The 26,119-nt window shown below is 41.8% G+C and overlaps 1 protein-coding gene across 2 annotated transcripts in view; it reads right to left on the reverse strand.

Moving 5' to 3' along the window:
- The window catches only part of LOC126469726 (carnosine N-methyltransferase), a 184,781-nt gene that overhangs the window by 72,649 nt on the left and 86,013 nt on the right, over window positions 1-26,119 (reverse strand). For both annotated transcript variants that reach the window (XM_050096918.1, XM_050096917.1), the window contains exons 5-6: window positions 24,418-24,558; window positions 24,142-24,307 (exon numbers count right to left, since the gene is read on the reverse strand). In XM_050096918.1, the coding sequence (XP_049952875.1) occupies window positions 24,142-24,307; window positions 24,418-24,558 (307 nt within the window). The remainder of the gene's footprint in view (window positions 1-24,141; window positions 24,308-24,417; window positions 24,559-26,119) is intronic.

A 26,119-nucleotide genomic window follows, 5' to 3' on the forward strand; every position in this document is an offset into this window, starting at 1 on the left:
AAAGGTGCTATACATGAGGTTAAAAGACAAGGAAAACCACAGAAGAGCTAAAAGAAAAGCATAGTGAAACCTACCCGACAGCTCACTTACAAAAAACATGGGTGAGCCAGTCACCATGTTAACATGTTACAAACATCTCCTTAAAATTTTTGGAAACAAGTTGGACACGCAAAATCTTAAAACTCTAACCACATTCATTTCAATGTCACTCAAAATAAAGGGTATATCTGCCGGTAAATCTGCTGCTGCCCACTGGTTTGAAAATAAAACACAGGCCAGTAAAATGCACACAGTAATCTGCATGCCACAAGCACACCACCTTGGAGGATACTCAACCTAAAGGAAGAAGCCATGTGTCAGAGGACTGTGGCCTATGCGAAGATGAGTAAGTAGGACCTCATCCCATCTTTGTGGTGAAAGGTGGTACGCCATGGCCGTGTAGTGGTTTTTTCCAATCCACGCATGACTCTATACCTCAACAGTGAGGTGACAGAATACAATGAAATAACTAAGGATTGTTAAACTCCTCCTTCGCTGCTACATCTGCCATTTCATGCCCGCAATACCCATGTGTCCAGGTACCCGGCAGAAAGACTCCACCTCCCCCAGCTGTTGTAGTTGAAGGAGGGATTCCTTGATATTCTAGACTACCTACTCTGCTGGGTATAAGCATTGCAGAGAGTGAAGGGCACTCAGAGAATGAGAACAAACAAGGAATTTAGCACTTGAGGCTCACCCCACCTGCTACAATACATTCGAGATTGCATAAGGTTCTGTGTCGAAGACAGTGAAGCCTCAAGGCAGTTGTACCTTGAGGACATGACCCCGGAAAGCAACGGAGCAACCCACACAGTACCCCTGTTTCGATCCATCTGTAAAGACAGCTGTAGAGTTGTGACGCTCAGTGAAAATGACAGAAAATGAAATACTAAAACTGTATGCAGGAATGTAATCTCACCTGCACAGCACTAAATCTAAAATTACTCTGGGAGGGTGGCAGATGGTAAAAACCCTAGATTTGAGGTTGTGTTTGCACCACACCAAATGACTCCAGCACATGCCGCATGCGGATCCCTAATGGCCTTGTTGCTTGTGGACGACTGGAGAAACGGTGAGGTGTGCTGTTTAAGACTTTCCCAATGCAGTAACTGCTTCAATGGTTCATGAGCATCATGTTGGATAATGTTGTGAAAGCTGCACAATATTTCGACAAGACAGCTGCTCATCATCTTCAGGTGCTTACTGACATGTTGTTGTAATGGCTCACCAATACCCTGTACGCTGACTTGCTAGAAGAGCCCAGACACCAAGGGTTAAGGCTACAACAGCATCATAGATGAATCATAGAGCAGAGCAACATCCAATGCCCATGCCGTACAAATGGGCCACGGGCCATGGGCTTCTCATTTGCGACACAGAAAAGAGCAGCTGCAAACAGTGGCCCAGCGCGTGTGCGGTCAGAGTGTTGGCGCCCAGTTTAAATGTGTGGATTTTGATTCTCCATCCCAAATGACTCGCATTTGTTCGACTGCGGCAGACATTGCCTTCGTACCACCAGTGCTGGTTCCCATGCCTTGCTGAGTTGGAAATCCCGTGATCCATTGATCAGGTCATTACTTATACGAATTTTGACTGCTTCTTTAATGATGGAGTCCTAGTACATGGAAGCAGACGAAAGAATCTTCGTCTCTCTGCAGTTCATGTTGTATCCTGGGTAGTTTTGACAGTAGTTTTTGCAAAATGCTCTGCTGGTATCTGTGCGACATCTGTGGGCATTGTTTGGAGACACCCTTGTCACACACTGCTGCTATTGACAAATGACTGTGCTTACCAGAAACCCTCTTGATGGCTTCCCATACTTTTGTAGAACAAGTGGAATGTTTGATGAAGTCCAGGAATGCTTACCATGACCTTTTCTTGCTCTCCTTAATTACGCATTGAGCCATGGCCCTCGTCACCTAAGATGCTGTGAAGTTCTCTGCTGTAGGGTGGTGCTTAAACTTTTGAAGTGCCACACACCTGATCCAGATTTCTGAGTGGCACTCACTGGTCTACCAATACAGGTTGCCTCCCAAGATGACCTGAGAACTTTCGTACAGATAAGTCAGCGGTATGATGGATCACTCACGTAATGTGGTCCACCCATTCCTGGGCACTTTTGCTGTGTTCAAAAACAGCCAGCTGGCTCAGCAGCATCCAGTTATGTAATGGAAGGTGGAGGGATCAGAAAGGGAAGGAACAACTGCACCACCCAGACATAGTGTTTATCACAACTGCGCAGACTATCTCAATACACCTCTTGGCCAACCCACATTCCCACCCAGTGACAACTATTCGCAGTCCCCATCCATGTCCTCCACGTTCACTACATTCAGATTCCTGCAGGAGGTCGGATGTAATTGTCCATTCACACTGAGGGTGGTAGATTCATTGCCCATTGAGATGAATCAATTATAAATGTGTGGTGTCTGCTCTTTCAGACGTGTGATAAACACTGTGTCCGGATGGTGCAGTGTTTAACGCAACTGCCTAGTAAGCAGGAGATCCTGGGTTCAAATCATGGTCCAGCACACATTTTTGCTTGTCAACACTGATTCCACATAAAAGTCCCAATGCAGCTGACATCAACAGCCCCTTCTTTTTCCTTTCCATTCTCCCCCTTCCATCTTCTCCACACATTCATATAACTGACTGGCCTTGATGAGCAATGAATCTACCACCCTCAGTGGGACGCACAATTACATCTGACCTCCTGCAGGAATCTGAAAGTAGCGAGCATGGAGGATATGGTCAGGGACTGCGGACAGGTGGTGCTGGGTGGGAATATGAGTTAGCCGAGAGGCGTACCGAGATATTCCATGCAATTGCGATAAACACTGTGTCCAGGTGGTGCAGTGGTTAATGCAACTGCCTAGTAAGCAGGAGATCCTGGGTTCAAACCCCAACCCGGCACACATTTTTGGTCATCACTGCTGATTCTGCATAAAATCCTGATGTAGCTGACATAAACAGCCTCTTCCTTTTCCTTTCCTTTTGTGGTATCGATAGTAATGATGCCACATAGTTTCAAAGGTTGGCACTACCACAAGACACCGATGGCAGCGCCCTCTAGATGGTGCTGTGAAGCTCTACGAGCTCTGCTACAGATTCTGCCCATTTCATCAGGTGCAGCCAGCCAGGACACTTCAGATTTCGCATCTCATTCCAAGTTATGTATTTTTATTGCTTGAGTAAAGGGGATTTAAATTCATACAGCAGTACCGACATGTTTTACCTTTTCTTGATACAACCCACGTGCCACCTTCCAGACGGGATACAAAAAATTGGCGACGAGGACTCAGCTGTCTCTTCCTATCATTTCCTTTTTTGCTTGGTACTGATTTAGCTTTTTTGTGATTTCCCAGTTGCTATAAAACTTTCATTTGTGTACACCATGGCTTCGCCACAGGAACAGGCTTCGCTGTCCGATCTTGTCCATTTTCAGGCTCAGCAAACGCCGCAGCTGCTTGCTGCCATAAATGGACTAGTCACACTACAAACTGCAGCTACTTCGGCACCTCCGACGCCACTGCCTGTACCAACGCCGTCGCTGACGGCGCCGCCATTTTGTGCATTCAATCATGACGTTGAACGCTGGCCAGAATACATCGCCCAGCTCGAGGCACACTTCACAGCTTACAACATACCAGGTACAGAGCGGCTTGCCTTTTTCATTTCCAACACGGGTGTTGTGTTGTACCGTGTGCTCGTGAAATTGTTTCCCACCACCCGCCCAGAAACTAAAACTTACGACAAAGTGATTGAAACTTTGAACTCCCACTTCCGTGATAGTGTATATGTGGTAGCTGCACGTTACAAATTCTTTCGCCTCTGGCATGGCCCTACTCACTCGAATAAATCTTGGTTAGTGGACCTTCAGGGACTAACTTCTGATTGTGACTTTAATTGTTCGTGTGGATGCTCATATGCTTAGAGACGCTATTATGCAGAATGTGGTGGATCACCGCATCCGCGAGCAAATCCTCAGATTTAAAAACCCATCTTTGCAGGAAGTAGTGGACTTGCTAGACAGACAAGATACATTAGACATGGCTACTTCTACATTCGACGTGACTCCGGGTGTGTGTACTGTTAGTGCGGCACAACACGTGCCCTCCCAGCCAGCCACGCCGCTCGTGCGCACGTAAACATGGTTCAAATCAGGCGTCTACTAAGAAACTGAAATCATGTCCAAACTGCTTTCGTGTCCATCCACGGGACAGTTGCCGATCCCATCAAGCACAGTGTTATTTTTGTAGTAAGAAAGGACATGTGCAAGCTGTGTGTAGTAAGAGAAACTCTGATTCACAACATGTCTCCTGTTCGCGTGACTCACATTGGCGTCACTGCAACGGCAACTGCCATAATTAGGATTCACATCAGCCTATGGATGTTAATGCCATTTATTCAAAGCCTTCTGCTTCACGTGCTTCGACAGCTCGTTGTGTGAATCAAGTTTTGCCAGACACTTCCTCTCGCATTCAGCGCAATGCGAGGAACCTTTTTGTTACTTTGCATATTTGTGGACATTCTGTTCGCTTGCAGCTGGACACTGGTGCATCAGTTTCTTTACTGAACAAATCTACATATGACTTGCTTGGCTCGCCCCCACTTCGTCATTCGCATTCCACGCTGACTGCATTTACTGGACAGGAAATCTCAGTGCTCGGCGTGTGTAGTTTGCAAGCCACGTATGGTGCAACGACCCGTACAGTGTCTTTCCATGTGTTCCGCTCTAGTGATGCTACGAAAATTTTTGGCATGGACGCATTTGAACTCTTTGGCCTCGCAATTCAGGACAATGTACTTTGCATCAACGCTAGTGACCATGTAGACAGTGTGGCCACACTATGCGATGATTTAGCTGAACTCTTTTCTGATGGCCTTGGTTGTGCTACAGACTTTGCAGCACATGTTGTAGTTAAAGACAATGCCATGCTTGTTTTCCGGCGCGCATGCCCGGTACCGCACGCACTGCATGACACTGTAGCTGCTGAACTTACGCATTTGCAAGATAGTGGTGCCATTGAACCTGTTTCTGCTTCGCAATGGGCTTCCCCTATCATGTGTGTGAAGAAACTAAACGGTTGCCTCCATATTTGTGCTGACTTTAAGTCTACAGTAAATCCCCAGACAGTGGTAGCTACATTTCCCTTACCACATCCTGAAGACATTTTTGATAAGCTTGGTGCGGGAAAATTCATTTCCACGATTGACTTGTGGGAACGCATACTTTCAGCTTCTGCTCGATGAACAGTCGCAGCGCTATTTTGTGATCAACACACACATTGGATTGTTCAAGTTTTGCCACCTTCCGTTCAGTTGTGCTTCGGCTCCTGCTATTTTTCAGTCTTATTTGCTGCAGTTGTGTGCCACTGTCCCTGGTTGTGCCAATTATCTGGACGGTATAGCTGTATCACGTCGCACCCTTGACGAACATTTGCAGAATTTGTATGCCTTATTTACTGTACTTTTGCAGGCAGGATTAAAGTGTAACAGAGACAAGTGTAAATTTTTTCAAACTGAGATTCAGTATTTAGGACATATGATTAACGGACAGGGTATCCACCCCACACCCTCACATCTCAGTGCGATTAGAGACTTGCCAGTGCCCAGGAACTTGAAAGAACTTCAGTCGGTGTTGGGCAAAATCACTTATTATATTCGGTTTATACGAAATGCAGCGCAGATTGCATCGCCTTCGGCGTAAGAACGTTCCTTTTGTTTGGTCTTCAGAATGTGACGCTGCTTTCCACAAGCTCCAATCTGCTTTGTTGAGTGATCACTGTTTGATTCCTTTTGATCCCTCCAAACCAGTGGTCTTGGCTGTCGATGCATCTTTGCACGGCATCAGCGCAGTTCTCTCACACCACATTAATTCTGTCGATCGCCCGATCACTTTTGCGTCTAAGTTGCTCAATTCTGCACAGCAAAACTATTCTCAAATCGAGAAAGAAGCTTTAGCTATTGTATATGGAGTACCTAAGTTTCATGATTTTTTGTATGGTCAAAAGTTCTATTTGGTCACCGACCATAAGCCTTTGACATTGTTGTTCCACCCGTCCAAGCCAGTTCCGGCCTGTACCGCACAAAAGTTTCAATATTGGTCTTTGTTTTTGTCCAACTACAATTACGAAATTTTGTTTCGGCCTATGGCCCAGCATGGCAATGCTGATGCTCTGTCTTGTCTGCCTATCGGTCCTGATGAAGTGTTTGATTCTTCCGAACTGTCATGCATGTTTATTGATTCGCAAGATAAGGATTTAGGTACTGGTTTTCCAGTGGATTTTCGTCGCATTGCTGCCACGACTGCCGCCGATGCTTCTTTGCAGATTCTTTTGCAGTATATTCGTACTCAATGGCCTCCATCTGCTACGCAGATTCGAGATCCACTCATTCGACGTTACGTTGCGTAACATCACAACTTGTCTGTACACCAAAGTGTTTTATCTTGTTACAAACTGACAATGATCAGTCTCGTGTGGTTGTACCTCATTCGTTGCAGCCGGAAATCCTCCGATTGCTGCACGCTTAGGGTATAGTGGGGACGAAGAAATCCGCGCGTCGTCACTGGACTTGGGTCGGCATTGATAGACAAATTGAGAATTTGCTTGCTAACTGTCGCTCTTGCGCAGAGCATCAATCTGCTCCCCATCAGTGCTTCTTTGCATGGCCAACTCCTACTGTGCCTTGGCAGCACATTCATATTGATTTTGCAGGTCCTTTCTGGGACACCCGCTGGTTGATAGTTATTGATGCGTACAGTAACTTTCCTTTTGTTGTACCTATGTCCTCTACTACGTCTGCCAGAACTATTCGGGCTTTGATACCTATTTTTCGCATTGAGGGCCTTCCTGAAGTTATTGTCTCCAACAATGGCCCCCAATTCGTGTCCTCAGAGTTTGAAGCGTTCTGTGCTGCTAATGGAAACCGTCATCTGACCTCAGCCCCATTCCACCCCCAGTCGAACGGCAAGGCTGAACGCTTTGTGTGTACGTTTAAGTTGAGCAAGTTGCGTGCCGCGCACTCTTGCGAGCACACGCTCTGAACTTTTCTTGCTTCCTGTTGCTCTCAGCCGGGCAGCACCCATTCCCCTGTGGATTTGCCACGTGGCCGCGCCCATCAGTCGCTCCTGCAGCTATTGCACCCGCCGCTGCACGATCCCACTGCTTCGTATCGTTCTGTCTTGGCGCCGCATGATTTGGTGCTCTATCGCATTTTCTCTGGCAGGCAGCGCAGGGAGTAGGGGCGCATTCTTCACCAGCTTGGCCGTGCCTTATTTGTCATTTCTGGTCCCTCCAGCACTGTCAAGCGACACCGGACAGGTTGTTGCTCCACGTCCTCATCTGAGCATACCCAGTAGCAGTGCGCGGCCTGGGCAGGTTTTCCACGGGGCGTTTGCCTCACCCCCTCGCGAGCAATTTGGGGTCATGGGTGGACGGCACGCCCCAGCAGTTCCGCTGACCGCTCCCTCGGCTGCACTGCCCCTGGGTCCCTTCACCTGCCGTCGGAAGCCATACTCATCGACGGTGCATTGTTTCAGGGGGGAGGGATGTGGTATTGATAGTAACTATGCCACATAGTTTCAAAGGTTGGCACTACCACAAGACACCGTTGGCAGCGCCCTCTAGCTGGCGCTGTGCAGCTCTACGAGCTCTGCTACAGATTCCGCCCATTTCATCAGGTGCAGCCAGCCAGGACATTTCACTTCAGCATTCGCACCTCATTCCAAGTTATGTATTCTTACTGCTTGAGTAAAGGGGATTTAAATTCATACAGTAGTACCGACGTGTTTTACCTTTTCCTGAGCCAACACATGCGCCGCCTTCTAAGTGGGATACAAAACCTTTCTCCCCCCTCCACCTTCTATTTACATAATAAATATCACAGCTACAGACTCCACGTGATGTCTGTTCTTTTGGATATGTCTGAAAGAACAGACATCATGAATTAATGTAAGTCTCCAGTTAGCCCCACTGACCATCCAAACTGATGCCTTCTCTTCAGGTAATCCATCCAGTAGATGAATGCGGAGTGGGTAGTAACCACTGGATTGAAGGTTGTCAATGACTTCCTACTGAACAGTGTCTACAAGGGCTGGAGAGCAGAAAGAAAGTTCAGTGGCAGAGAATGACCCAGAAGCAGCACATAAATGAATGGGGGTATCTGTGTAGAGGATGAACAGCTCATGATACTTCATCAGGTGCTCCGAAACCCGACCCCGAGGGCAAGCAGATGTCAAGCCCCATGAAACATTATGTGCATTGAAGTCTCCCAGTAGCAGAAAAGATCAGGGGAGTTATTCCATAAGATCTATGAGAGTCTCAGAGTCTGTTGCATCTTGCGGAGGTAGATACAGTGAACAAACAGTGATCCTCCAACTCACGTGAATTTCAATGGCGGCTGTTTGCAGGTCAGTAGCCAAGGATAGAGCAGAGGAGTGGTGTGAATTATTGACCAACACAGTGACCCCTCCCTTGTCCCTTTCCCCAGTCACATCATTTCTGCCATAGACGGTACAGCCCTGTAGTACAGGGGCATAAGATGTTTTAAAATGCATCTCCTGCAAACACAAGCATAGGGGGCATTCCTGTGCTAGGAGTTTCAGTTCCTCTACATGTGTTCTGAACCCATTAATATTCCATTGTAGGATGGAAGCCACCTATCATAGGGGTAGTACTTTCTGCCGGGGATAGGAGCCCACAATGGATAGAAGCTCGTCTTGAGGCAAGATGATTGGCCCAGCCTGATATCGAGGTCCATCACCTCTGAACAAGATTCAAGAGAGACCTCACACAGGATGACATCGACATCACTGGACTATGTAGTTCCCATCTCCGTCCGTGGGTGATTCTTCACCTTCAATTTCAGTTTTGATTTTTTTGTCTGAGGCAGTTACAGAGCCACAATCACAGAAGTGGTAGCAGCAGCGCTAGATGGTGGACAAGAGCTGATCTCTGAAGGGGCAGGAAGTTCCACAATGTCAGCAACCACAGCCTTTTCTGAAGTTCTGGGTGAGGGGCAGGCTTCCAGGTTACTGCAGCAGCACAAGTGCATTGACAAACACAGGTACCAGTGTTAACACTAGCAACCTCCGTTGGTGTAGCAGAGTCAGTTTTCTGGACTGACTGTTTAAGAACAGAAGCAGATGAGGCAGAACAAGTGGGCGGCTGCATGGCATTGTATATCTTTTTGGAACTGTCACTTTTATCTCTGGATCTTACATTCTTTAAGGAAGACACTGCAGGCCCTACTCCAAACAGGGTGAGTCCCACAGTAGTTGAAACACACTGGATGAGAGGAACAACCAACTCCGTCGTGGGTGGCTTTACCACATTTGCTACAAGTGGCTTCTCCCTTACAACCAAGAGTACTGTGCCCAAAGTACTGACATTTAAAACAGGGCATTATGTTCGGGAAATAACGCAGCATGCTTAGGCGTAGGAAACGTGCCTTGACGTGCTCTGGAAGTTTGGTGCTGTTAAATGGAAGGATAAAAAAAAAAGTCTGATCTGACAAGATCACCATCCACCCTTTCCATAATGTTCTGCACATCGACAATGCCTTCCTGGGACCACTCAGCTATCAGTTCTTCTTGGGGAATGTCAACTAGAACCCTGCAAGTCATAACACCTTTACTATAGTTCCAGGTGTTTTACAATTCAGTCTCAGTTGCATCCTCCCTGAGGCATTGAGCTTTCTAAAGGTTCTTCACTTGTTGAGAACTAGATGTTTCAATCAACAGGGTTCCACTGCAGAAGGACTTATCAGATTTTAAGATTCCAGTAATGCCCTTTAAACCTTTCTATATGTAAAATTGTGAAACTTTATTGAAGCTCCACTCTTTTCTTTAACTATTATAAAAACATTCTGACAAATAGCATGTGTTCTGGTACCACTGACTGAGTCAGGACTGGCTACCCAGGCTCTCTTGTTGAACTAGGTGTTGGTACCTTCCAGCGGTCCACCCTTTCCGCTGGAAGGAGGTGGGGAAAATTTCATAGGACCCATCCTGGTCCCATCAGTAGCTAGAGAAATAAAAGTCCAACTAGACAGTGTGCCATGCACCTAGGTAAGGCTTATACAACTGAGATGTGACTGTATTCAGTATGCAGCACACCTTGAGATTGAAGGTTTTTTATAGAGGTTTTTACCATCCTCGTGATATGGATGGTAAAGTCAACATACCTGTTCCCAGTGCCACACAACGTTCCACCGCCATGCCACACAGTGGTCGCTGAAGCATGCCCAGAGCTTACAGTGCCAGAGTACCACTTATCAGTCCCCAGTTGAGGAATTCTGGGGTCACCACATCCTTATCCAGCAAATGAATGCTGAGCCCCTGAGAGCACATCTCAGTGGTTATGGCAGAAGATTCCTGACAAAAATCAAGTTGTGATATGGGACAAAGTGGTAATATAGGTAGTTGATGCAACAAATAAAAGGAAGAAAGACTATTTGATGGAGGCCAGAAGAGAAAAACACAAGGGTAGCACGGAAAAATGTAAGCAGATGACTCAGACTCAGGGAATGTTATGAAACTACAATCAGACCAACCAAACAAGGAGGTTCTTCTGAGCAATCAAAACCTACAGAAAATACACATGGATGAGAACCAATTATACTCTAAATAGGAAAGGATGCATAAAGGTCATTAAAGAGAAAATGTTAAAAATACGAAGAAATCACATATTCAGACTCTTACATAACGAATTTCAATTAGAAGCCGGAGAAAATATCAAGATGTTGGAAGGAGAGTAGGAAGAAGAGCTCTGTTTCAGATTGAAGTACAAAGAATAGAGAAGAGACGGATTTGGGATGGAACTGCTCCATGAGGGAATGATGTGCTGCATCTTGAGATACTGTATTCAATAGATAGGACCTGGAACACGGACGAGAATCAGAAAGTACAGTCCACAAAAAGGGTCAAAAGATGGACTGAAATAACTATTACCATGCTTAAAACATCCTCAATGTTTTCAGTGAAAAGAAACGGGAAAACAACCAGATCCACCTCAGAAGACTATCATAAAGGCTTCAGGACATAGTGGTCAACAGGAAAAACATATTTTCTCTGAGAAAGCTGTAGTTAAAATATTATGAATATTTACATCCCATTCAGTGGTTTTATCACTTGGGAGACCAAGCCCAAGTATAGCTCTGGCCACAACTCTGTGTTAAAAAGACCACATCCGAGTACTGCTCAGGCCACGATTTTCTTGACACAGGAGCCACTTATCATTCAAAAACTGGAGTCCTTTCCAATGAGAACAATGTACAGATGTCTTATGAGTTGCTCCTCAAGTGGTGCTGCCTTCTATTATGAACTTCTAAAATCATTTTGAAAGAAACGTTAATGAACGTAACAGGTGCTGTCATGAATGGCTGAGCCTATATGATTGCATTGACGTTATTTCATGTGCATAATCATTAGGTTTTGCAGTTTCTTGTAATTCTGTGACAAACACATCACATTTGTTGAGTGAGCAAGAAATTTTGGAAGCTCAAGAGGAAGAAATTACTCAATTGCTCACCTCACACTTTCTTCCTTAAAGAAATATTTATACCTGCTGTCATCACTATTTTAATATTTGTAATCTATCAAAGAAATAAATATGAAAAATAAATCTTGAAGCTTGGTCCTTTTTCAGCAAGTATAAACTTTGAAGATACATGAATTAAATATGTGCCAGTAATGCTTTAAAAAACGACGTAAATGGCTCGTTTCCTAGGCCCAATATTGTTCTAAGTGGTCGGTCTCGACAGTGTTAAAAAGGCATACAACAGACTTTATATTAACGGCCCATCATGAGCAAGTTAAATCTATCTAAAATCAGTTTAAAATGTATGCAGGTGCTCATAATAATGTTTCTCACTGAGGTTTGGTATGCGTATTCCTGCTGCACTTCATCTGGTTGTGCTACTTTTCCTGTTTCTTGCAGTCATATTCAAAAACCCTTGGCAACTTCTTAATACATTGACCTTTTATTTTGAAAGTAGCGTCAGTCCATTACAACAAATTTTAAAAACATGATATCACATAAAATAAAAATTTTATGCTAAATTAATCACAAATTATGTGATACCTCCTTTGTTGAAAAAAGTATTAACACAACATAAAAAAAAAAAAAGTCCAGGATAAGATCTGTACTTGATTGCGTAAGTGTAATGTTGTTCAATACCATCAGTGTAAAGTGTTACCAGAGATACAGTTTGTGAATCGACATTTTGACAGAATGTCAAAACCAAGTGTATTTAGTGTGTTTGCAGTTACTTGTTAAATTATATTCATACGATCAAGGGATTTTCTTCGACCTCCATCAGCTCCTTTTAAATAAGCTATTTGTTGTTATAACTTCGTGTTGGAACCTATACAAAGCTCATCCCATTTGTTCATCCTGACCAAATACTTTTAGAGCATGAGTAACTGGAAAGGTGGTGGGCATTTGTCTTTTTTTTTAATTTTTGCTTACATAAATAACAGATAACATGGATATGGAAACAAGTGATTCATCTGATGAATCTGTAATTAGATGCAGAAAAAATAAAAGATGAAAAACACTCACAACCTCTTCAGATGAGGATCTTGTTCATGCATGGAATGAAGGTGAGTCATTAGTTAACAAACATAATGACTCTACCAAACAGGAAGATGATTCCAAGTCTGAGTCACCATCAGAGGAAAATGACAACAATAAGGAATGTTAGCAAATAAGAAAAAGAAGTCCAATAGTAACTGAGTATTCGACAGGAAAGGAGGTGTTACTTCAAAATGTTGATTGCATTGTCGCTGCTTTTTATACAAACTATTCTTGACTGATTATAGATTACGAATGATAGTTGAAGAAACAAACAAATATGTTATACAATGGATTAATTCTTTACCTACAAGCAGAAGACACCAACTGGCCAGCAGTCTGTTACGAGTGGCGAAATTAATACTTCTATAGGAATGCTGCTTATCATGGGTGTAATGCAACTACCAGAAATTACACTATATTGGTCTAAAAAGAACATGTATATGAACACACACATAAAAATGCCATGAAACATGATATTTTTATCTATATTGAATTTTTACATTTTTTGACAATATATTAGCTAAAACTGAAGAATGATTGAACAAAATTTGAAATACTGTAGAAGCAATTGTTGATACTTTCAAAAATGCTGTTAAACCTGGCAAAAATGTTGTCATCAATGACAGCATTGTTCCAAGGAGAGGACATCTTGGTTTTCACCAATACATTCCAGACAAGGGCCATAAGTATAGTGTAAAAGTGCATAAACTGTGTCTTCCTAAAGGCTACATTTATAATATTGACATTTATTCTGGAAAAGATGCAACGATTATTGAGGAAACATATTCACATGATATTTTAATGAGATTCAAAGTGGATCATTATTTGAGGACCATCTATTGTTTATCGGTAGATATTACGCAGGTGTCTCTTTGGCTGAAGGTCTTTTGGAGGGAGAAGAACCTTTATTTGTGGTATTGTTAAAATAAGCAAAAAGAATTCTACCATCATAGGCAAAACAAAAACAAAGACTGGGTGATTTTATTTCATCTGGAAATCATAGCAGCAAGTACGTGCCAGAATCACACATGTACATCTGTTCGAGGAAAAAAGGATAAACTAAAGCCTGATGCTGTCTTTTTTATATAATAATGCAAAAAGGGTGTTGATTTATCTGATCAATTGTCATGAGAAAACAGTTAAATGGTATAGAAAAATTATCATACAATTAATATGCAGGACTTGCCTAATAAATGTGTGGTATATACACAGGGTGTTTGCTTTAACAGGAGACAACAAAAATATCTCGGAAGCGACTCATAATATGAAAAAAAAATTTCAAGGTGAAAAGTTCATATCAGTAAAGAAGACATCTGTTTTTGCTACAAGTGGCCATCTCCTAATCAGCCCATCAGTGTGGTCAGGGTCAACTTTGTATTTTCAAATGGGAACTCCTCATTTTTATTGCATATTCGGATTGTACACCAAAACATAAGTACTGTTTCCATTCATAGTAGATGACACTGTAATCAACAAATATCAAGTGTGCCTGTTTTTGGAATTAAGAAGCAATACATTTGTTTCAACACTCATTTATGATGTAAATGTAAAGCTTTGTGTTCTAACAGATGATGTTTACGTTCAAAATTTATTTTAGTGTTGAAAATTTGACTGTTAGTAAAATATGGTTAGCTGTTTCAATATCTGGTTATAAACTATGTTTAGCATGACCCAGGAACAATAATGTGGATGTAATAGTCTTAGGTTCCCAGAGGGATGCTTGATATCGGTGAGTTCCCTCACCAATTGGCGCATGATTTCAGTGAGTCTCCTTGCCTGTCACCATAACTGTAATTCACTACAAATGCTCAAACTGACGACCTCAATTTCAATACATTTATTACTTCATATGCATGGAACGCACATACACAATTTAAAAGCATGTCTAGTGAAATGTTTGCACAAGTATTTCTGATATGTTCTATCATGTTCTGTAGAGTAGTTGGTACTTCAACACAAGCTTTGTCCTTCAGATAGCCCCACAAGGAAAAATCCGGCGACGTAAGGTCAGGTGATATGACTGCCTTTACCGATCCAGCGGCCATTGAAATCACGATTCAATGCTTCTTTGGCTCTTGTGGAGTGATGTGCTGGCAACCATCACGTTGCAATGACATGTTCTGTTTCACACAAGGAGTGCACTTCCAACACAATGGGTAGCTCCTCTTGGATATTAAAAGCCAAATACCTTCAAAAAGGATTTCACATTGTCTTGAATCATACAAAGAGACTGCAAAACGTAGAGGTTATGCAATAATGAAAGTTAAGAAGGTAACAACTTATTGCAATTGTTTGAGGGCCTGCCAGCACACTGTTTGAAATGCTTTCAAAAATTACATATAAAACATAAACACCAAGTGAAGTTTATAATACTGAAGTACGTTTTTACATTGGAATTTTTGTTATTTGTGTTTATAGTGTTATGTTTAGTGAAGTCTATAACACTGAAATGTATTGTTTTTACTATTGAAATTTTGTAATTTGTGTTTATAATATTCAGATGAAATAAAATAATTCCTACAGTTCATCAATTAATATATGTTAAATTTCCATTATTTAATTTTGATTATATGACATTTTTTTAATATTTGGTTTTCTCATTGTCTGATGGGACATTCAAGTGTGAATCACTAGTGGTACACGCTGCCTGATGGGAAACTCCAGCATGATACACTGGTAGTACATGCTGCCTGATGGAAGACTCCAGCATGAGCCACCAATGGTACACACTGCCTGATAGGAGACTCTAGCATGAGCCACTGGTGGTACATGCCGCATGATAGGCGACTCCAGCATGTGCCATCAGTTGTAAGTGCTGCTCAATGGGAGAGTCAGGCATAAGCCATCACTGGTACATGCTGTCTTGAAGGTATTAACATAAATTTGCATACAAGGATCATAAGTGGCTGTAATGTGTTATATAATGTTGTCTGAGAAGTTTAAAGTGAATTACTGTCTGAGGTAGGGAGATGCAGTATCCCCAGTTTTATTTGAACTAGCAATGGAATGGGTCATTAGACATGCAGCTAAGGGACAGTAGTCAGTGTAGAACTGAAAGAAAATTGTAAGTGGCAAATCTACACCAATATTGTGCGGGTGACGAGACAGAGACAAAAGGAAAAGTATGGTAGAAGGAACTCTGTGGCAAGCTTCAGAGTGACCTTAAGTGAAATGACCACATAAAACAAATAGTGGGAAAAGCAGATGCCAGACTCAAAAAAATGTTTCAAATGGCTCTGAGCACTATGGGACTCAACATCTTAGATCATAAGTCCCCTAGAACTTAGAACTACTTAAACCTAACTAACCTAAGGACATCACACACACCCATGCCCGAGGCAGGATTCGAACCTGTGACCGTAGCAGTCCCGCGGTTCCGGACTGCAGCGCCAGAACCACACGGCCACCACGGCCGGCTGCCAGACTCAGATTCATGGGAAGAATCTTAAGGAAATGTAACTCATCCATGAAGGAAGTGGCTAACAAGGCACATGTTCAACCGATTATTGAATACTGTTCATCTATCTGGCATCCCTACCAGATAGTACTTGTAGAAGAGATAGAGAAGTTCCAACGACGAGCGGCACACTTCATCACATGATCATTTAGTCGGTACGAGAGTGTTACAAAGATGCTCAACAATCTCCATTTGGCAGACATTACAAGAGAGGCATTGTGCATCATGGAGAGATTTACTATTGAAACTTCAAGAGAGCACTTTCCGGGAAGAGTCAGACAACATATTACTTCCACCCACACACATCTCACGTTATGACCATGAGGAGAAAATTAGAGCCAATACAGAGGCTTACGGACAATCATTCTTCCCACACACTATTTGTGAGTGGAACATGGTTGGAGGGCTCAGTTAGTAGAACATAAAGTACCCTCTGCCACACACCATTAGGTGGCTTGAGGAGTACGCTGTAGATGTAGATGTGGATGAAACAGATACACATATTAATGACAATAAGACACGATATGTGCTAATGTCAAGGTAGTTGGAGCAAGACCTGACCCTGCAGTTGGATTAATTTTCAACTAAGCGAAGGAACTCTCGTACCAGGAGAGCACAGTTCACAACACACATAAAAGAGATCTCATCTTACAAGTAAGGTACAAGTGGGAAACTGGTGTTCATTTGTCTGTGAATTACAATTCTAAGCTCTAAAAGCCTTATCATGCAGAAAACAAAGATTGTGATATGAGACACTGCAAAGTAAGATGAAGTGATGGAATTCCATAACTTTGAAGCAAAATAATAAGACACACAAAGCAAGGAAGACGTAAAAAGCAGACTAGCATGGGAAAAGAGGGCATTCCTGGCAAAAAGAAGTATACTAGTGTTGAACATCGGCATCAATTTGAGGAAGAGATTTCTGAGAATGTATGTTTGGAGCACAGCATTTTATGGAAGTAAATCACAGACTGTGGTAAAACTGGAAAAGAAGAGAATCAAAATGTTTGGGATGTGATGCTATAGAAGGGTGTTGCGAATTAGGTGGACTGATAAGAAATGAGGAGATTCTCTGCAGAACTGGCAAGGAGAGGAACATGTGGAAAACATTGACAAATAGAAGGGACAGAATGATAGATCATTTTCCTAGGACATCAACAAATAACTTCAATGGTGCTTGAGGGAGCTGTAGAGGGTAAAAACTGTAGAGGAAGACAGGGACTGGAGTATATCCAATAAACAATTGAGGATGATGGGTGCAAGTGCTGCTCTGAGATGAAGAGGTCAGCACAGGAGAGGAATTCATGCTGGACTTCATCAAACCCGTTAGAAGAATTATGACCCACCAAAAAAAGTGCCATTAGTATCAACTGTGACATAAGGCTACAATCACTGCATTTTTGATGAATTCTTTTCAGATACCAGTGCTGCAAGGTGAACACAAAACATATTCAGCAATTCATAATAATAGGTCTCATATTATGACTGTGAAACCTCTGTGCTCCATCCCAGAGGTGAACTTGTGTAACTTACCTATTGCTGATTACATTAGTATTCTCTCTGATTAACAAACAAAAGAACCTGAACTGCTTCTCATCATGTATCTGTACCAGAATAAAGAGAATATTACTTTGCAAGTAGTTGATTAGACAGTTATGTTGCTCTTACTGTGAGAATGACAAAAAAAGAGTTCTGCAGAATTATACTAATGAAATTGTGTGATACAACATGTTAAATAATAAAACTGTAGTACAGAGTCTTCACGGTAAAGTATGTCAGTCTCTTTGACACTGTCAAATGATCAAAGGGATTCAGTTACTTTACTATGAAGATGCAAAGTACAATTGGCTTGTCTAACAAGATACTATCAAACAATGCTTTATGCATAGTTCTACAAAAATCATTATTTGTCTCCCATACAGCATGAGCAGCACATCCTTCTAATCAATTACTATTAAAATGAAATTCTTTTATGTTAGCACAGAATGACTTGGGAAACACAACATGACTGTCTTGGTATTTTCCTCAATGTTCTCTGAAATTTGACTGGATGATTGACATGATTGTTAAAATGAGCAATTCCAACTAGTATACACTACATACCAAAAGAAGTGTCTTCAAATATTTCAACCATCAGCTACTGTCCGAAAAACAAACAAACACATTAATTATCATCATCAGTGAATTTATAGTCATACATTTTTCAGATATGAGTCATCCAGAAAGAAGGTTTGATAAAATAAAAAAATCAATTAAATTTTTAAAAAAATTAAAAATTAGAACAAAAATAAATAAACAACTAACAATGCAAATATAAATACCAGTGGTACTAATAATTCATACAACAACATAGCTTCTATTAATATAACTGCCTCAATTTTTTGAAACACATATACAGCATAGCATATGTTTTTGGACGTGTTCATCTTAGAAAATTGCCACTGTTTACAGCAAGCTAGAGATATTTTATTCCACTTCATCTTATAGTGGGAGATCAAGTGTGCTCATTGTGAATGTCTGTTCTCACTAATCCTTTCCACCAATTACTCAGTTAAATTTCACTACCACTTACTCTGCTACTAACTGTGAACATTCTAACAGTCTGTATTGAATGTTCCCTCTCATCTATGAACCACTTAATCACTCAAAATCTTTTCCTACTAAATTTTATAGATTTAATACCTAATGTCTGTTACTGTTATGAAATTTTGTGTAGTTAATGTACAAATAACTTCCTTAATCTTAACTGAGGTAGCTGTTTCATTTCAAATAATTTTTACAAACACCTTTTACTAACCTGGTGTGACTTGGCAGCTGAGCAGGTTGAGACTACAAATACAAATGTGTTATCCCTGGATGGTCACATGATATTTTTCTGGCTGATAATATGACTATCTGCATCATTTTTGATTGCATGTTAAACTACAAGTCTTTCTAAAAATGGGTGAGGAGACCAGTTCTCAAATTAAGGACAGTGGGGAGGCATAGAGACTGTGTAGTAGAACACTGTGGTTTTCAAATAAAGCTTTGAATTAAGGAGACATTCACTCTCTATACCACTCTGAGGCAGATCACAATTACAGGCAAATGTTATACCTTACTAATCGGAATGAGATTCTTTGTATGTTGTGTGCGAAATTGGCAGACACAGGAAGCTGAGCGTGGTGGTGCATTGTTTAAGACTCTTGATTCACATTTTGAAGGAGTGTAGGTTCAAACACCATCCAGGCAGCAAGATTTAGGTTTCCCATCACATCCCAAGGTCATTTGAGGCAAATGTTAGGATAGTTCCTTTGTAAACTTATTTTCCAGGACACTTACCATCCTCTGTCATACCAGGACCTGTCATAGCAGCTCTGGCACCTGTCAACACACTGATATTAGCCAGAGTGACTGCAAAGATGCCTTAATCTCTGCCATCCCCAACACCACCCACTGCCGACTCTTTTGTGGCCTCCCCTGTCACTGCACTAGTGTCAGCCCAGGGGCCTGCAGAGATGCTTTCACCTCCACTGCCCCCAACACTAGCCGTGCCATCATTGCGGGCCCTCTTGTCGCTGACCCAGTCAATGCTGGCCCGGTTCTGGCCAGCCCTGTCACCACTGACACTGGCACTTCCACTACTGGCCTTGTCGCCGTCAGCCCTCTTGCCACTGGCCTCGACACTACTGCTAGCAGTTTTGGCACCACTGTCCCCACCACCACTGCAGCCTGACACTGCAGCCAACCCCACCATCACAGCTGCCCCTGCATCTGGTCCCACTGCTGATCCCACTGCAGCTGACCCAGCAGCCAGTCTCATCATCCCTGTCAAATTACCCATTCTCTGGGCCTCCTCAGCTTCATCCTGTGCCTTTGTTTCCTGTGCCGTTTGGCCCTGCTCTGCATGCATGATCCGAGGACTTCCCCCTTCCATTCTGTGCTGCTCCATCCTTTGTCTGTACTGGTTGCAGGTTCTTCCTCTGTCACTGCACTTGGAGTTTAGCTTTCATGAAAATTTTGTCACAAATGTTGGGCAATACTAGGCACTACACTGTTGGACCCATGGTGACCGGGTAATTTTTCATTATGTTGATCTTGTCTGTCTATTGCTTTTTCAGGCCTGCCAGCAGCAGCTGCTTAACCTTCAAAGTGGCTGTGCAACCTCTTCTCAGCTGGGTGGATAGTATCCGCCTGGGACTACACAGCTCCACATAACAGGCCTCTAATGGAAGATGCACTTAAAAAGTTAATGTCAATATAATCCACAGAGCTGTTTACAAGTCTAGCCTCGTACGGCTTGGGCTGTTTGTGTCACAACTTCACACAGTCTCCACGGTATCTTGTGGCACCAACTTCACCAATAGGCAGCGTGCCTATCATGGTAGAGAGTGCTGTAGTCTGAGTACCATTTTCTTACGTCGCATGATGTGCCCACTTAGAGCCACACAGGTATTCCTCTGATGGAGGTTATTTAGGCTGTTGCCAGACCATGCTGCAGCCAGTACACGGACAGGGCTTGACACCAGCTACACTAGCACCCCACCAACCAGAATCACTGTGCCCTGGCCATGAGCACCTGTCACCAATGCTCTGCAGGATTGTTGTCCACCGCTCCCAGGTGCCAAGCCCGTCACACATTATCCCACCCCCAGGTGCCAAGCCCATCGCACATCATCCCACCGCCAACCATCTTCGTTGAGCCATCACCTCTGACATCCACTGCCACCTGACGTCCCACAAGTATTGTGTCCTGCTGGCAGCTGCTGTCATTGAGCTATCGCCTCTGTCATCTGCCGACCCCTGACATGCCAGAAATGCCGTTGTCCTCAAGGACACACTCTGCATGCCTGGTTGGATCCTACCATCAATCATCCTCAACACCCTTCCACTCAGTCACCTACTATGACTCATTGACTTCATTATATAGGCACATCCCAGGCAACGTCTACGAGTAACATTTCTCTTTGTACTTCAGTGGTGTGGATGTTTGTCTATAGACTCTGTATTTAAATTCTTTTCATAAGTCGATAACAAACAGTTGTTGTGGCACTTACATATTTCATTGGTAGTCGACAGCACCTCCTCAGCGATTAGGGGAGGGGGGGAGGGCAGAAAACACCTACTCCCTGACATTTCAGCTCTGCCTGTGGGATACATCTTTCGAGGTAAACAGCACCTTTGAAGGTGTCTCCTGCAGTTGGAGACTGAGACTAAACATTTGGGAATAATTTTGTATTTTGACAATAGTCTGTCAGCCTGTAAGTTTCAACTGAACAATATATTAATTCAAATTCCAAAGGAAGCAGATGGTGACAGGTGTCAATATTACCAACTATCAGTTTAATAAGTCACAGTTGCAAAATACTGACATAAATTACTTACAGACGAATGGAAAAACTGGTAGAATCCGACCTTGGGTTAGGTCAGTTAGGGTTGCAAAGAAATATTGGACCACATGGGGCAATATTGGCCCTACAACTTATGTTAGAAGATAAATTAAAGAAAGACAAACTTACATCTATAGTTTTTGCAGACTTAGAGAAAGCTTTTGGAAATGTAAACTGGAATAAACTTTTTTAAAATTATGAAGGTAGCAAGAAAAGGACAACTGATTGCTGTGCTCTATAACTTGAAAGCAATTATAAGAGTTGAATGGCGTGAAAGGGAAGCAGTGATAGAGAAGAGAGTGAAACAGGACTGTAGCCTACCCCCACATTGCACAAGGAAGCAGTAAAGGAAGTCAAAGAAAAATTTAGAGAAGAAATTACAGTTCAGGGAGAAGGAAAAAAAAATGAGGTTTCCCAATTCCGTTAGATAGCAAAGAACTTGGAAATGCAGTTGAATGGAATAGACAATGTCTTGAGAGGCTGGCGTAAGATTAACACTAAACAAAATCAAAACAAGGGTAATGGAATTTAGTCGAATTAAATCAGGTGACAATGATGGAATTAGATCAGGAAATGAGACACTAAAAGTAGTAGACGAGTTTTGCTATTTGAGCAGTAAAATTAGTGATGATGGCCAAAGTAGGGAGGAGATAAAATTTACACTGTCAATGGCAAGGAAAGTGTTCATGAAGAAGAAAAATTTGTTAACATCAAGTATAAATCTAAGTACTCAGAAGTCGTAGATGATAAGCAGCTCACACAAGAAGAGAAAAGAAGTTTTTGAAATTTGGTACTACAGAAAAATGCCAAATAATAGATGGTAGATCACATAACTAATAAGGAGGTACTAAAAATAATTGGGAGAAAAGCAATTTGTGGCCTAACTTGAGACATTTTAAATCAAGAAATTGTCAATTTAGTACGAAAGAAGGTGTGGAGGGTAAAAACTATAGAGAGATACCAACAGACAAGTATAGTAAGCAGGTGCAAATGTATGTAGGTTGCAGTAGTTATTCGGAGACGAAGAGGCTTACCGAGGATAGAGTAGCAAGGAGAGCTGCATTACACCAGTCTTTGGACTGAAGACCACCGCCACCCCCACCAATGCCACCACTGCCGCTGCCACCACTGCCACCACCATCACCATCACCACCACGTCCAAATAGGCCGAAATGAAATCATCAGCTCCAAAATGCATAACCGATCTAAGCTACAATTTGAAACAGGTAATATTCTGTGCTGTCCCTGTCCATTTAATGAAATGGATCTACTGTAGTGTTTTTAGTGGTAGTTTAAAGGGAAGGATTTGAACAGAACAGACGAAGCTACCATGAACTGTTTTAAGATTCATGCCTTTTTCCAAAAGGATTCTCTAGAGCCCACATGCGGATTTTAACAATTAGCTTTCTCACAGAGGATGAATGTTGCTAAAAAAAAAAAAAAAAAAGTTTTTTCTTCCTCATCATCCCCCGTTCAGTGACCAAAGGAATATCAACTTTTACAGTTTCACTTTCAAATGTTTCCACAGCATACTGTGAATTATGGGACTTTTAGCTGTGAGGCAGCCAGATCAAATGGCCATCGTATCCTGTTTACACATACAACAGTTTTACATACCTATCTGTATGGCTACACTGATTCCAGAGCTGATGCCACATTTTAACTGCAACAACACTAAAGCCAAGGACAGATGCACACTTGTGTTATCCTGCATGCTTTCCAGTATTACGTTATCACCCAGGGAATGCTATAAAAACATTCACCAAACCATAATGGTCACATGTGGTATTGGCATGAAAATTCCAGCCTTTGTTGCCAATGAACTGCAATCACCATGGGTACATGAACCAGGTGCCTGCTGTGCAGCAATGTTCGCTGAGTACCCATTGGGAGACACTGCTGGTAGCCCCTCAGTTCATATGGGTAGTCAAGTCTATTCAACTGTACACATTTCCACAGTTGTCATTCACCCATGTTGGCACCAGTTATGGATAGTGCTATTTTGTCATGCACAGTATGCTTCAATCACAGCAGCATACAAACACTTTACAAACTTAGTCGTTTGGGAAATGTTTTCATCCTTGGCCTCAAAGCCAATTATCACATCCTTTTCAACATCAGCTAAATTGCTCTGTTTCCACATTACGATGACCACTGTTTTCCTCATTCATCATGACATGTGTTATATACCCTTCACTGCTAGTGCTGCTACCTGCTGTCTGTGAGTGGTTAATGTACACTGACGTCAAACATCAGCGGTAGCCACATTATGTGACTGGACCGTGTACTTCCTAATAAGAAGGCTGTGTTACAGACGCTACTGTTCTGCAAATAATTGGTGAATTCCCAAGTACTGGAGCAGCAGATTAATGTTGAAATGTTAACTTGTTCAATAATAATGTCATGTGGCTCAAGAGCCTCCAAAATTATAGTTGATATAAGTTGACATTTTAAAAGTAATCTGCTGCTCCAACACTGGAATTCACTAAATGCAAAATACTTGTTATACTTATTAATACAGTTACACAGATTTTCCATTCAATCTACAGCGAGAGAAAGTATAATTTCTGGAAAATTACTGTCCTGGAAAACAGTAATAAAAATTTACAACTTTTTTCATATTCCGTGAAAAATTATAGCGCTAGAGATTGTTAGGGAAGTTTATCAAATCAGAATTAAAATGGTTTTGTACAACCTCCATAAAATCTCCGGCAGCCATAGACATGAGGTCGGAAGAGCTCAAGATTTCGCTGGCAACAGCATCAGGAAATGTGACACCTCGAGTTTGGGACTCACAGGTCAGGTTGTTTGCAAAATTATGTACCCATGGGTAAATTGTAAACATATGTGCTGTATGACACCTGATAATATCAGAAAAAACAACTAAATCAGTATACTAGTCCAAATAGAAACCTAATAATAAATGTATAATGTAATTCTGTAAGTCATTTAGAATCTCTGAAGTACACACCTGTTTAATAGAAAATATGATGATAACAACATGAAATATGAGACTTCATTACCCTGGCAGCTGTAGCCTCGGCACGCTACTTCAAACATCAGACGACCCAACCCAGCACCTGGGACTAATATTTTAATCTCCTGACGAAGTCTACAACATAAACAAATTCATTGAGAATTGACGGCAGCTCAACTGCACCTGCACTGTAACAACAGTATAGCTATATTACTTAATATTATCATGCAAATACTTTTTGTCACGCTGATGTCAAATCGAATTTACACAATTATTACATACATCTACCGGTGTAAGGTATTATTCAAATAACGAGGAGATATAAACATATTCATCAAAAAAAGTCAAGAAAAAACACTCAACACTGAACTGTGAAGGCAATTCTCATGGAAAATATAAAAGTTATTTTTCTTTGTAACAAGTTAACAAGAATTTCACAGCACATAATGTTTTGATTTAAATTTCTAAATTACAAAAATTAAAAATAAATATGAATTTATACAAGAATAAAGCCAAAAGGTGAAATCATGGATGATAGTCAGGCGCATGCCATAGGAACTTTTTGTGATCTATCAAAGGCCTTTGATAGTGTGAACCACTCTTTGCTCCTCTGTAAACTTCAAATATATGGCATTGGGCACTGTATTACAATGGTTTAAGTCCTACCTACACATCTGAAGACAAAGAATTGTTATATCATTAGAGAGAGGAACTTATAGTTCAATATGGTAAACCATTTCACAAGGAGTACCACAAGGTTCTGTCTTAGGTCCCATTTTGATCTACCACTTAATATCGAGTATCACTTCGTTTTATTTGCAGATGACACATCTGCAATAATTCAAAGTAACATTACTGACGAAATTTCTCAAACTGTATTAAATACTTCAGAAAAATTAGATACTTGGTTTGATTTTAATGGGTTAAAATCAAACATGCAAAATACTCAGTTAATGCAGTTTAAAACAAAACAAGCAAAATTAAATGATATTCAAGTCAGTCACTTAAACTACGATCTGCAGGAAGCTAGGTGCGTGAAATTCCTAAGAATGCAACTGGATAAAAATCTATCATGAGGCTTAAAAATAAATTACCTTGCAAATAAATTGAATAGCCTAGTATTAGCAATGAGAACATTGTACAATGCTACTAGTATGGATGTAAGAAAAGTAGTATATTAGAGCTACTTTGAGTCAGTAATAAGGTACAGAATTGTATTTTGGGATAACTCAAACCATAAGTACCAAATATTAAAACTTCAGGAAACCATCATTAGAAATATGCGCAATGTAGAGTGAAGAAAATCATGTCACCGACTTCTAAAAAATCTAAGTATGTTAAGAGATCCCTCACTATACATCTATGAGCTGCTTATCTTTGTAGATAGTAACCCTAATTTATTTGTAGCAAATCATTTTCAACATGAAACTTCCTGGCAAATTAAAACTGTGTGCCGGACTGAGACTCGAACTCGGGACCTTGGCCTTTTGTGGGCAAGTGCTCTACCAACTGAGCTACCCAAGCATGACTCACACCCTGTCCTCACAGCTTTACTTCTGCCAGTACCTCGTCTCCTACCTTCCAAACTTTACAGCTGCTCTCCTGCAAACCTTGCAGAACTAGCACTCCTGAAAGAAAGTTTGGAAGGTAGAAGACAAGGTACTGGCAGAAGTAAAGCTGTGAGGATGGGGCGTGA

This window comes from Schistocerca serialis, chromosome 3 (assembly GCF_023864345.2).
Source record: "Schistocerca serialis cubense isolate TAMUIC-IGC-003099 chromosome 3, iqSchSeri2.2, whole genome shotgun sequence".
Lineage (NCBI taxonomy): Eukaryota > Metazoa > Arthropoda > Insecta > Orthoptera > Acrididae > Schistocerca > Schistocerca serialis.